Raw genomic sequence first — 12,899 nt, forward strand, 5'->3', positions numbered from 1 at the left:
AATTGAGTTTTGGTTTCTACTGGTCCCCCCTTTATTTCTTCTAGCAACCTCTTCCTCATGCAGTTTAGCTAAACCAAAAGCAGCTAAAATAGTGTTAGGTTTAAGCATGGTTATCATTATTTTCAAATAATCCCTTAATCCATTAATGAAAATGCTAATACGGAACTCCTTCGTTAGTCCACTGATTTTATTTGATAGGGACTCAAACTCTGTTTGGTATTCCTCAACAGTGACAGTTTGTCTTAATTTAGTGAACATCCCTACTGGATCCTCATAGGTTGAGGGTCCAAAACACACTTTAAGTGTGGAGACAAACTCCTCTCATCCTCCAATAGGCCCTGAATCCATCAACCAGCAATACCGAGAAAGAGCCTTCCTTTCCATATGGAATAAAACTATCTAAGTTTTTGGTCCACAAGAGTATTAAAATAAGCAAAGAATTATTGTACTTTAAGGATCCATTCCCTAGGTTTAGACCAATGTTTTGAATACCGTACCGGATGGCGTACCGGTCAAGACACTGAAACGAAATATTTCGATACCGATACCGTTTCGTGTACCGTTTCGGGATAGTCGATATATGAATAAATTATATATATAAATATATATAACAATTATATTCTAAAATAATAGTTTATATATGAATAAATTATATATAAATACATACATACATATAAATTATAAATAGTCTAATCCAAAATTGGGGGTCAAAAAATAAATTTGTAGTTTGAAAAAACGAAAAAAAAAAAAAAAAAAAACACAGGCCGAAATATCGGCCGGTACAGGCCGGTACAGGCCGAAATTTAGGTCGAAACGGCCGGTATTTTGGCCGGTACGGTATATATCTAGTACCTGTACCGGCCGGACGGCCGAAACGAAAAATTTCGACCGTACCGGCCGGTATGGTACGAAATTAAAAACATTGGTTCAGACCCATTAAATTTTGAAAAATCCAACCTTTAAGATCCTAGCATGAATTCCCCCATTCCCTTTCAAATAAATGATTATTACTGACCTGACTTCTCTGATTAGAAGACCATTCTCCCATGTGTTGATTTCCTACTATCACTGCAAACTGCTCATATGAAGCTGCAAAATTATTCAGTTGCTATAACACTACTTCCAGCATATATTTTTGCTTGTCTTGTTCTTCACGCAGGTGCACGGTCTCTCCCTTCGGCATGGACATTGCTTCCGCCAATTGAGCATGGCGTGTACCCTCAACCATGTCGCAGGAACACGGCTGTGATACCACTGTTATGGTAGCTGACAATTGTTAAGTAAATATTGTAGGCACTTCGAGGGGCTTGGTCCTCCAATTTGTAATACTCATATGGCTAGAAATTGATTACTTCATTCATAACAGAAAACAATACTTATAAGCATTACAATTTAGACTTGGTCAAATGATAATCCACGGACTAAAACAAATAACTACCCACTATTTAATTAACTGACCCACAATAACATAACCCATAACAAAATAACGACCCACTATGCTACAGACCCACAAGGCCATCGTGGCCCACTATCCTACAAACTCAACCAACGTGAATAAAAACAACGAAATGGGCTGACTCAGCCCAACCCTTCAGACAGCCCCCTAAAAGCTAGGGTTTTGTCTTACGCCTCATAACAGTGTTGCACCCTTTAGCGCCTTCAGATATTAAAAATAGACCAACATTACCAAATTCTAATTGATCCATTAAATGATGCACATTACAAGTTTGCATTTTGCTGTTCGTTAGAATTTGAATAACCATCCAATGCCTCATTTGTGGAAGACTTCCTTGGAATGATTTGCTCCTAGTTTTAGCACAATCACACTGATATGCCTATACAGCAGAATATGTATGCCAATGTCGAAATATGGGAGGAACAGATTACAGATTAGAGCTAGCATGGAACCTTTAGGCAGTCTCAAAGATACAAAGCATTTGCCTATCTTCGTCACTAAATCTCATCATCCACCCCTCAACATGACTAACACAGGGAATGGCCATCAAAATGTTCTGAGAAACTACTATTGTACTTTTAACTTTGTAATCTTGTTGAAGAAACAAGTACTGGAATTCTTGCTTGATAACACTCTGTTCCCTTTCGAATACCATAAAAGATTGGGATTGGGATATGCATTCGTGTTCTTTTATCCTTTTGAGTGGATGGTTGACAAACAGATCTTATCTTTAAGATGCAAGGCATCCTCCAAAAGGCATAAAAAGGTACACGAAATGTCCACTCCCTTTATGCATTTGAAAAAATATATCCCCTTAACTTTTTTTCTTTTTTCTTAAAGAGTAAATATTTTCATTTCCTCTTGGCCAAAAATAATGATTACAAAGAAAGCAAGCCAACATTGCTAAGTAATTATGCAAGACAAAAACTACAATAACTACAAAAAAACTAGTATGAACTATATAATACAATCTAACGTAACCTATACAAAAAGGCCCACAAAATTCTTCCCTTAGCATTCCGAGTTCAAAAAGGTGAATAGGGAGAAAGATCAAGCAGCAAACCTCATTCACAGACTTTCGTGTTTACCATCCAAAATATTTGAACCCCAGTCAAAGTTTTCAAAGGCATACCTACAATAGCCTTAGTGATTAGAAATCATTTACAGTCAGCGACTGACAAGATGTGGATATATTGAGCTACTACTAGTGCTTGCCTGCTGGGCACCAAAACTTAAAGCTGGTTGAAGGAGCTCTGCCTGTGGAAAAGAGCCATTGGATGGCACGTCTAGGAGCAGATCCTGATCAGAATTTTCTTCAACAAAATGAAAAGAATCCAGCATGAGGGAGCCACCGTCGGTGGGCAAAGCAAATAGGCTTCTTGGACTAAAGCAAGAACCATCATTGTCTATCACTTCCTTGGTCTCGTAGCTAGCCTTCATGATCACCCTTTTTGGGCACTTCATCATGGTCTTAAATTCTACAAGATGCAAGATTAAATTTAAGAACCATTTCAGTCTACATCATTTAAATCTTATTATGCAAACACGACCATCATTTCATGCAATAAACTAACAATGTAGCTCTGCGTATTCAATCCATGGAATACAGTATATTGTTCATGGGCTTAGTCATACTTAAAAACCACAATAACTGAGATTTGCATGTAGAGATGGAGAGGGAAATGTAAGTTTTCAAAACACATCCAAGTTCTCAGTGAACACAAATGCATAGCCGTCTTGTCTTATGAGACTAGATCAGTTAAATATGAGAGAGAATATTTCCTTGCTGGTTCTGTATATACAAAATGCCTAGTAGAAACAACCATGAAAGTCCAGTCCAAATATGATTATCAGATTGGTGTATTTCCAGGCTTGCAAAACCACCTAGAATTCTAAGAACGGAGCACACCTAAAAGGTGGAAAGAACAAGAATTGAGAATGCAAGGGGTTTAGCTTTGTTCTTGTTATAGTTGATTTGTGTCAGTGTAAAATGCATATTCTTTATCTTATGAATGTCTCGTATATTCGAAATAAACTAAAAAATTGTACATCTGAAATGAAAAAGTAATCTAAACAAGATGACAGAGATGAGGGGAAAAGTAGGCTTGGAAATTGTGATGCATTTTCTGGTTCCGGATATTAAAACTGTTGATGAGGTTGAAGACAAACTGTCCTTTAAGCCCATCAGTTTTATGAGTGACACCTTGTTGTCATTTGGCAAAGAAATTCACTCCGCTTTCTGAAGCCCCATATTAAGCTTCTAAAGTAAGTCTTCACTTTATGAGAAAAGTCTAAGTTGAATTAAACCCTTCATAGTGTTTGGAAATTCGAACTCCAAAAATTACATTCAGACAAAAGCCAACTCAGCAAAATATGGCCAAAAAGAAAATTCTCAGCTAACCTGTAGGATTTTGACTTGGGCTGTCATGCAACCTCTTGACATTTGTTAAATTACTTGAGGCAGTGGCATTAGATCCAGAAACAACATATCCTCCCGTACTACTATTAAATTTCTGCAGCCAAAGGAAGATGTTAATGGGTTTCTAGCAGCAGATCATTTTCTGTTAACATTTTTATCTAGTGATATTCTGATTTTAAAAGTCACTCAAACCTTAAGCACCTGATAGTTTTCAACCCATTTGGACTTCGTCAAATCGAATAATGCAAGCCTTTTCAAAGTCTTGCAGTCTTCAGATTTTGCCCCAGGGACGGAGATGTCAAAGACCCCTTCCACGAGCAGTTTTCGAAAGTAAATTAAGTTATCCTTGAATTGAGGACTATCAAACATACTTTTGAGGCTGCACGGAACAATTTAAACCATCATGAGGGCCAGATCATGTCTAACTTCTTAATCCAATTGTTTAGGATCCTAAACGAAACTCTCAAAAGCTGGGGGAAAAAAAAGACACTAAAAAGAAGTTAAGCAATGTGAAAACATTTCTTGTGTACGTGACTGTTGCTATAACTTGATTCATATGGCGATACGATTCTTTTCTAGTATGCTCAACATATTCATGCATTCTATTACAAAAAGAATATATTGTTGAAATACAGCATATGAAATTACTTATCAAAAAGAAATACAGCATATGAAATGTGTTTCATGTCTAAAAATAAAATAATTTTCATTGTTGCAATCATAACATTTACAGAAAATTATGTGGTCAATGATGCTCAATGAAAAGGATTCTAACCTATCAGGGACTGTAACAGCATCAACTGGAGATAGATACTTCAGTAATCTTTGTTGCTCTTCATTCGTCAAGTGTCTCATAAACTCCTCATAGTTTAATACATCCTAAACCAAACATTAACTGCAGTTATGATAAGCACTCAACAATTGAAGGAATTGCCAAAAAAAGGGACTTTGTGCACACATGCATGCTATATGGTGAGCATAGTTTAGGGTGCTACCTATGGAAAATGAGAACTTGATCAAAAGCCTTATTTGCAATTAGTTAATTAACTACATCAAATTTAAAGCAATCAGCATCTGTGATACAACCAAAAAAGAGGCATAGGAACAAAACTTACATTCAAATCTATATCACACAGCGGAGAGTTATGACTTGCCAGGATTTGTAGATTCTCATTCTGAGACTTGTCCCTGCAATTCCAAGCAGCACCAGAAATATTATTTATGGAGAGAAAGATGCATTCAATTTCTTCCACCAATTGTGGAGCAACAGTTTCTCCACTTTGTTATCAAATTATCCAGGACTCACGCTAATGCTTGATGATCAGTGTTGTAGGGAAACTAGAAACAGAAAAAAAGAATAGTCCTACTATTGCCCTTCAGACATGTTACAGTCCTGGCATCTACGTTGGACACAAAATCTTACATTTATGCTCAAGATGTATCATATTTTTGAGAGGTCAGTATGTATCAACCTTCCTATCTGGGTTGAACATATTACCCATACTTTATACTTCCAAATAATGATGCCCGGTATCTGAAAGTAGTGTAGGAAGGAGTTACCTTTTAAGTTGTTCTGGTTGCATCCCTTGTCCAGCATGGTTCTTCATTCTTTCAAACCCAGGACTCGAAAAACCAACAACCCTGCTAACATTATGTACAGGAGGGGCATCAGAATAGGAATAAGCCTCATTAGATGGAAATTGTTTGTTATCAACTGAAAGTGAGCTAGCTTCAGATTCCTCATCCCGAGCTATTGAACTCGGATGCCTAATGAGAACACTTCCATGTCCTATCTCAACAGAAACCATTGGCGTTCCACTCTCAAAAAGTAGATCCTCTTCAGAAGATCCAGAGAAATATGAATATGAAGACTGTTGTTCATGCAAAATAGAACATAGATCTTTTGTCAGCTTCTCGACCGGAGATGGCTTTGGACGACTCACACAAGTCCTCTTCCTTGAAGGCACTGTTGTATCCCACACCATTGACTGAGATGGGCCTGAAAGGAGAACAATAGGAGAGCATGTAAGGTCAGAAATACTTGGCTCTTATGAGATGGCACAAAACTTCACATACTGTGAGGTAAACTGATAAAGAGCCCTTTATATGATCCAATGATGATAGCGAACCACAAGATAACAGGTTTGAAAAAATGAATAAGCAGTTGAACCTCATTCTGATAAAGATGTACTACCCATGGAAAAGACTGAAAATACTAACAATAACAAAATCGTGAAAGCTGTACTCAGAACTGTCAGCTACAACTAGAACTTTTGACTGAGAGAAATCAATTAAATCAAATCACTTTTAGGCTCCAAGTGGAGAATAAAATCATGGAAATAGAGTTAATTATATAATCTAGTAAGGCATCTACCATCATGATTATTTGTTAGCATATATATAACCTCAATGTACTCACAAAATGATACAAATAATATGTGGATAGAAGCTAACTTTTTGATACAAACGTTCTGGAAAATGAGAGGGCAATTCTTTTTCTTTTCTTTTTCTAAAACATCATTTGAGTCATATAACATTATTTTCCTGCAAACAACAAAATATGTTTCTCTCTCTCTCTCTCTCTCTCTCTCTCTCTCTCTCTCTCTCTCTCTCTACTTTTCCCTTGTCCTTTTGGAAACCATTTCCTGAATTCACTTCTTCCCTTGCATCAAACATGAAACTTAGAAATTCCAACAGGTAAGTAGACATTTGGACAGGAATTAGTAACTCTTCGGCTGACTTTAGAATACTGTCAATTTAGTCAGGTTTGCCCTGTGGTGACAAATTAGACTCCATTCTGTGCAATAATGGGAAGCAGGAGTGGGGGACTGATTACCCCCCAAAGACTACTAGTTGTAGTGAGTGTCCAACCTGTCAAATCACTTGCATCTGCACTGCTAAATTGTGCACAACTCTCCGAATTAGATATTGCCGATCCGGAACTTGATCTGTTACTTGTATCTTCATCTATCATCTTTCGAAAGCCCTGGTTGTAATCGGGCACACCAGAGGCAACCACCATATTATCACTCTTCTGCTTTCTTTTGAGTAGTTTCACTTCTTTGTTTTTATTTATTGATATACTCTTCATTCTGGAAACCCTGTGATCCTCATACTCATCAGGTTCTGCCCGAGCATGTAGAGGGGTATAATTTGCAAGTGTTCCCTTTGTCCTCCACCGAGACCCACATGCATTGCACAAGACTGGCTTCTCGGGAGGCCCATTGCGCCAAAGGGGAGTGCCTGTTTCAAGGATTAATAGTCAGTAATCAATACGTATAACTGAGGCGACATGTTATTATCGTATCAATAGATGATAAGCTTAGAATATGAAAAATGTGCATTGAATCATTGATGCCATGAATAAAGACAAAGTTTGGTGTATCAGCATGACAAAAATTAAAAATTTTAACCAACCATACAAGAAAAGAACATAATTCTTTGAAAGTATGCCATTTATCACAGAATAGAGTGATATGAGTGCAATTGGTGACACCACGGAACTAACAGATGGACTATGGACACCAGGATTAAAAAAAATGAAGGCCCTTTTCAAATTAGAACATAGCTTGCCCCTAGCTGATCAAATAAACATTGAGTTAAAGGCAAAGAGTTGCCAAGCACGACATGTTAAAAAACTCTAAAGGGGAAAAATTACATGGCAAGAATGAGGAGAAACAAAAATCACCTTAATGATTATAAATGAATGGGACATGTGTAGGTTATAAGTTTAACAAGGGCATCCTACTTGCCATGAATGACTTGTCACAGTAGCAAATACCATTCTGTTACATCCTTTCTAGCATGTGGAGGATTTAGATATTTTGTCCACTACTTCATTTCAACTCAAAAAACTTTCCTTTCTATACTGAAAGACACAACTTCAAGTTGCTCCTCCACTCAATGTAATCTAGGATCAGGATTGACTGCTAGTGTATAAATTTTAGACTGACTAGGCAAGGGAATAGAATTTTCCTTTTTCATAGAGCAGGTGAACTCTCACACACTAGCAAATGGCAGGGACAAGGTGCACAAATTGCGTTCCAATCAAAGTCAAAACAAAGTGCCATTTTCTGATTACATTTTTTTTTTTTTCCATCTTCTAGTCATTTCTTTGACATTAAGCTCAAATGACTGAGACTGCACTATGGAATGTAACAACTATAATAATAAGAAGAAGCTCTTGCTTTCCTCACGCAACTTCTATCCAATAGACTCGAGAGCAAAAGGAATACTTGTAGCACAGATCCCAAATGATAAAAATTAAACTCCCTTCGAATGACTTGAGGCATTGAAGTTTTGGTAAGTAGGGAACAACCTCTTGGAGATGGCAATTAAGTGCACACCAAAATGAGGCACTAGGAGCCAAGTTTTGAGATAAAACAAACTCAGTTGGAATGCTAGGAACAGTTTAGTTGACGTCAACACATACAACCAACTTAAGAGCCTATCACAATACAGGTAACCGTTATCTGAACAGCTCTAGGGCTCAAGCTTCAGATCAATTTCCATCCAGTGACATTGAAAATGTGAGTTGGAACAGAAGTTCCACACTGATAGAGCGTGAGAAAACAATTCAAACGAATACAGATTAGTTTTTGTTAAGAGTAGTTCTCATTTAAACCATAAGTCTCGGGATTAAGCATGAGAAATGAAATCTGGGAGAATGGTAGCACAAACACTCTTCAGTGACACCAGTGAGAAAAGACTGAAAAGGAACACAGGGAAGAAACCTACCACGAACATAGTGCAAGGCATAAATGAAAAGAAGCACGGTTACCACAAAAACAATTTCTTTTTTGGAGATTGAATTCAAGTTAAAAAGGAAATACTACTTGCCCAAAAACATAAAAAAAGGGAAATACTAAAGTTTTACTTGGTATTCTGGTTCACAAAACCCCTTGACAGCAGTGGGAACTAGTACATATAAATGAGAGTCTGCAATTACCCAGCATTCAAACTCAATTTTGAATGGGTGACAGTTTGAAACTTCAACGACAGTCGAAGGAGACAAACACCAACAAAGATAAAAGTAAAGGGCTACGAATAATCGAAAACGAAGGGAATAAATCCATGAACGAACTCAAAACCACCAGGTATTCAAAGAAACAAGGACGCTCGTGGTCCTGGATTATGCAAACAAAATAACCCACGAGCCTTACATACTGTAAATTCATTTCCTTTGTCCAAGTAACTCTTCCCTTTTGTACGTAGTTATTCTTTTCGTGAAAGAATAATTTATCAAGCAATAAACCATTGGAATAACATTTACTAGGGAATAAAAAAAAAAAAGGAAGAAATCAATTTTTCTCGTATGTTCATGATTAAACCAAAAAAAAAAAAAAAAAAAGCTGGAGAAACAAGAACTCACTCGTAACTCCACAGTGATAGCAAGGCCCTTGCTTGCCCATGTCTCTCTTTCCCTCAAGTGAAGAAAAAGGAGTTAAAAAAACCCAGGAAAAGTAAATAAATTGAGGAAAAAGAAACCAAAAAACCAATGTGTTGAGGAAAAAGTTAAAAATTTTGAGGGGAAAAAACTTCGTTAAAATGAAATTGTTTTCTTCAAGCCTGGTATGGCATCATACTGCTGGGTATGGAAGGCTTTTTCTGCAACAACCCAGAGAGAGTTGGTACAGGAAAGCAAAAGCCAAGAGACCCAGAAGAGTTTAATGTCTTATTATCCAGGAAAAATCACAGACAACAGCCAAAAATCAACCATAAATATAAGGGATTGAGATGGGAATTCAGCTAGGAATCTGTACAATCCAATGGAAAAGAAAAGACCATTGGAGGAATCTCATAAATGGTTGTGAAAAAAGGAAGGTGAAACGGGGAAAGAGAAGGAGAGAGAGTGGGTGTATGTATGTGACCTCCTCCTCTTGTTGTATTGTAGATGAAGTAAATGTTTACCTTTCTTTGAATATAAAAAATAGTTATATATTGAGCTTTCTTTACTTTATTTTGATGTTATTCAAAGATTTCAATTTCTTTTTAATCAGATTGTAAAAATTTTGAAGGAAAAAAAAAAACTTAACCCACAAATGGGGGGTAGACGAGTATTATTTTATGTATCCTGTTGACTATGGACATCTCTTGTTGAGTCTTTATAAGTTTTTCAAACTCTCGATCTCGTTTATTTCATAGATGAAATAAAATGAAAATTAAAAATTAAATAAAATATTATTAAAATATATTTTTTAATATTATTTTTATTTTAAAATTTTAAACTATTAAATTATTTATTTTATTTTATGTCAAAATTTTAAAAAATATAATAATTAAATTAAATTAGATGAAATTATTTAAAAAGTTTTGTGAAGACAAATGAGATCTAAAAACTCGTTTAGTTTTTTTTTTCAAATCAGGCAATCACAAAATTAAATAAGAAGATTGTTATTATTTTCTTGGTTTAATTTTGCTAAAATAAATTTGTATTGATATTTATAAGTGAGAGAAGAAAATAAAAGGCTATGGCTATAAAAAAATAAAAGTAGAAAAAAAAAAGTCTCTTTAGGCATTTCTCAAATAAATAAAGCCTAAACTCTAAAGTCACCGGCTGCCTGACCATTGGTGGGTTTACAAACCAATTTTTCTCACGTTTTCCAAACAAAATTAATGGAATGGAGGCCCCACCTGATTAACATGGTTTTCCTTCCTTCTTGTTTCAATTTTGATCCAAGGGTGATTCAATAATTACGAGGCAATGACTGACTTATTTTAGGTCTTTTGATAGGGAAATTAAAAAATTGCACCCCATCCATATTATTATTTGAAAAATATTTTAGTCACAAAAAAATTATATAAAAATAATCTCACAAATTAATATAACTTGATGTCGCTCATCAGATTATAAAGTTAATTTTATTGTAAAGTAGGTCTGACAGATCAGATGAAGTCACGTCAATTTGTGAGATTATTTTGTATAATCCCTTTATGAATGTAGCAGTACTCTTATTATTGTCCCAACTCATTTACAGCTTCTTCTTCTTCTTCTTTTGTGTGTGTATGCGCACGCAGAATGAACAAAAATAAAGAGGACAATACTATGTCCAGAATACATAGTGGGCATCCCATGAATTTGACTCATTTGGTGCCATGTGGTGCCTTTTTCTAGTCTGCCTACCTTGGTTTAAACTTTGGCCCCTCCCATATCTAAATTTGCACCATAATGGCTAGTAGAACAACCATGGTTCATTTCATTAAGAGAAATGATACTTGCAGTCGTGAGCGTGTAGTCGCCGTGCAGTCGCTTTGAAAAAAATGAATAAATAAGGGACCCACCTGAAAAGAAATTAATTTTTTAATAGTGAACCCCACTCTTTTTCAAAGCGACTGCACGGCGTTTGCGCATTCCACGACTGTATGTAGCATTGCTCTTTCATTAAATAAATAAATAAATATATGGGTTGGACTTATATTTAATGAAAAAATTATTAGATATATCCTATTAAAATGTAAATTGATGAGATCAACTTATTTATCTACCCCAAATAAATCTCATATGTTAATTTGCTTAACATGATGTAGTTAGGATTTTATCATTGGATGTAAACCAGCCAAATTGTTTTATTATACATCTAAAACCAATCCTTTGGGAACCAAAAAATGGGGAGTTAATATTCTTTAACATATGACAAAAAAATGTTGTTATATATATATATATATATATATATATATATATGAGTAATGTTATATACAGTCGTAAAATGCGCAAACGCCGTCCAATCGCTTTGAAAAAGAGTGTGGTCTACTATTAAAAAATTAATTTATTTTCATGTAGATCCTATATTTATTCACTTTTTTTTAAAACAACTGCACGACGCTTACACACTCACTACTGCAAATATAATTTCTCTATACATATTGAGAAAAAAAAAAATTTACTATTCACTACCTTACACCTCACACTCTACAAAAAATGTTCTCACACCTTATAAAAAATACTCTCATACTTTATGAAGAAAACAAAACTATAGGTGTAAATTGTGAAAGTGAATAGTAGATGATTTATAGAATTTTTTATATATTGAATGTTTTATTTTATTATTTTTATTAGTCAAGTTTGAGCCTAACATTATGCTACATTTTATATTTAATAAAAATTCGAGAGTGTTAGTTTACGACACGAAAATCACACGATAATTTATCGAGGAGAGGCTATCTTCAAGTTGATTACAAAATAATTATTTAATGAAAATTATTTTATTTTATTTTATTTGTGAAGCTTCTCTTCAAGGGTAATTACAAAGATAATTTTTTTTAAAGGGCTGAATTAGCAAAGCAAGGTAGAATCGATATTATGATAATATAAAAAAATTAGATGAGTTGTCTGTGATAACTCCTTCAATAATACTATAGGATTTGGTCATTACCAAAGGTCCAGATCAATTCTGACAGGCTCACATTCATGCCCACCACAATATTCCTTATAAATTCCACACCAAGAAAATTTAAAAAAATAATAAAAATATTTATAAATAATAATAAAAATAATAAAAGTTGAAAATTTGATAATCAGAGGCTCATTGGTGGGTCCCGGTAGAGGGGAATCAAACCGTGTAAGCGCTCATACCGGGAGATACTTTATTATTTATTTATTTATTTGAAAATGACGTTTTGGTCCTAGCGACTTTGTGGGTTTGGTGTCAAATCAAGTAGTTTCCTTAGATCATCTTGGATTTGTTCGGCCCTGTATAGATGCTGAGTTGGGTTAATCTAAATAAAGTCTTTATAAATAATAATAAATAGAATGAGTTATGTGAAATTTATTTAAAATAAATTTTAATATATTTAAATATTAAGATGAGTTTAATATTATTTATAAAAAATTAAAAAAAATTATGAGTCATGTATAAATATATGTTAAGTTGAAAAAAATTGTGAATCTTAGGTATAAGAAGATTTTGAGTTTAGATGAATTTAATAATTTAAGAGTTGGATATTTGAATGTTAGATTCAATTTAAAATTAGATTGAACTGAGTTGATTTTAACCGAATCTTGCAACTAAACAAAACCTAATCTTT

At 34.7% G+C, this 12,899-nt stretch overlaps 1 protein-coding gene across 3 annotated transcripts; it reads right to left on the bottom strand.

Moving 5' to 3' along the window:
• Window positions 1-2,364: 2,364 nt before the first annotated feature.
• On the bottom strand, window positions 2,365-9,767 carry LOC108994378 (GATA transcription factor 26-like). Of its 3 annotated transcripts, XM_018969550.2 has the most exons (9): window positions 9,247-9,767; window positions 6,747-7,118; window positions 5,436-5,874; window positions 4,991-5,063; window positions 4,651-4,754; window positions 4,068-4,254; window positions 3,858-3,969; window positions 2,672-2,934; window positions 2,365-2,588 (listed from the first exon to the last, which is right to left on the bottom strand). In XM_018969550.2, the coding sequence occupies exons 1-9, from the start codon at window positions 9,284-9,286 to the stop codon at window positions 2,577-2,579; spliced, it is 1,602 nt and encodes a 533-aa protein (XP_018825095.1). In that variant the 5' UTR covers window positions 9,287-9,767; the 3' UTR covers window positions 2,365-2,576. The 3 variants fall into 3 exon arrangements, with proteins under 3 accessions (XP_018825095.1, XP_018825094.1, XP_018825093.1); XM_018969549.2 differs by having other exon boundaries at window positions 2,365-2,934; window positions 4,077-4,254; XM_018969548.2 differs by having other exon boundaries at window positions 2,365-2,934.
• Window positions 9,768-12,899: the final 3,132 nt, after the last annotated feature.

Source organism: Juglans regia, chromosome 9 (assembly GCF_001411555.2).
Source record: "Juglans regia cultivar Chandler chromosome 9, Walnut 2.0, whole genome shotgun sequence".
Lineage (NCBI taxonomy): Eukaryota > Viridiplantae > Streptophyta > Magnoliopsida > Fagales > Juglandaceae > Juglans > Juglans regia.

What these genes read in the sequence shown, in the direction of transcription:
- LOC108994378 (XM_018969548.2), bottom strand. Translation starts at nt 9,286, where the DNA reads ATGGGCAAGCAAGGGCCTTGCTATCACTGTGGAGTTACGA. An exon ending in CTATCACTGTGGAGTTACGA is followed by an intron (nt 7,119 to 9,246) that starts GTGAGTTCTTGT and finishes TCCTTGAAACAG; the next exon opens with GCACTCCCCTTTGGCGCAAT. An exon ending in GCTGTTACAGTCCCTGATAG is followed by an intron (nt 4,255 to 4,650) that starts GTTAGAATCCTT and finishes TGTTCCGTGCAG; the next exon opens with CCTCAAAAGTATGTTTGATA.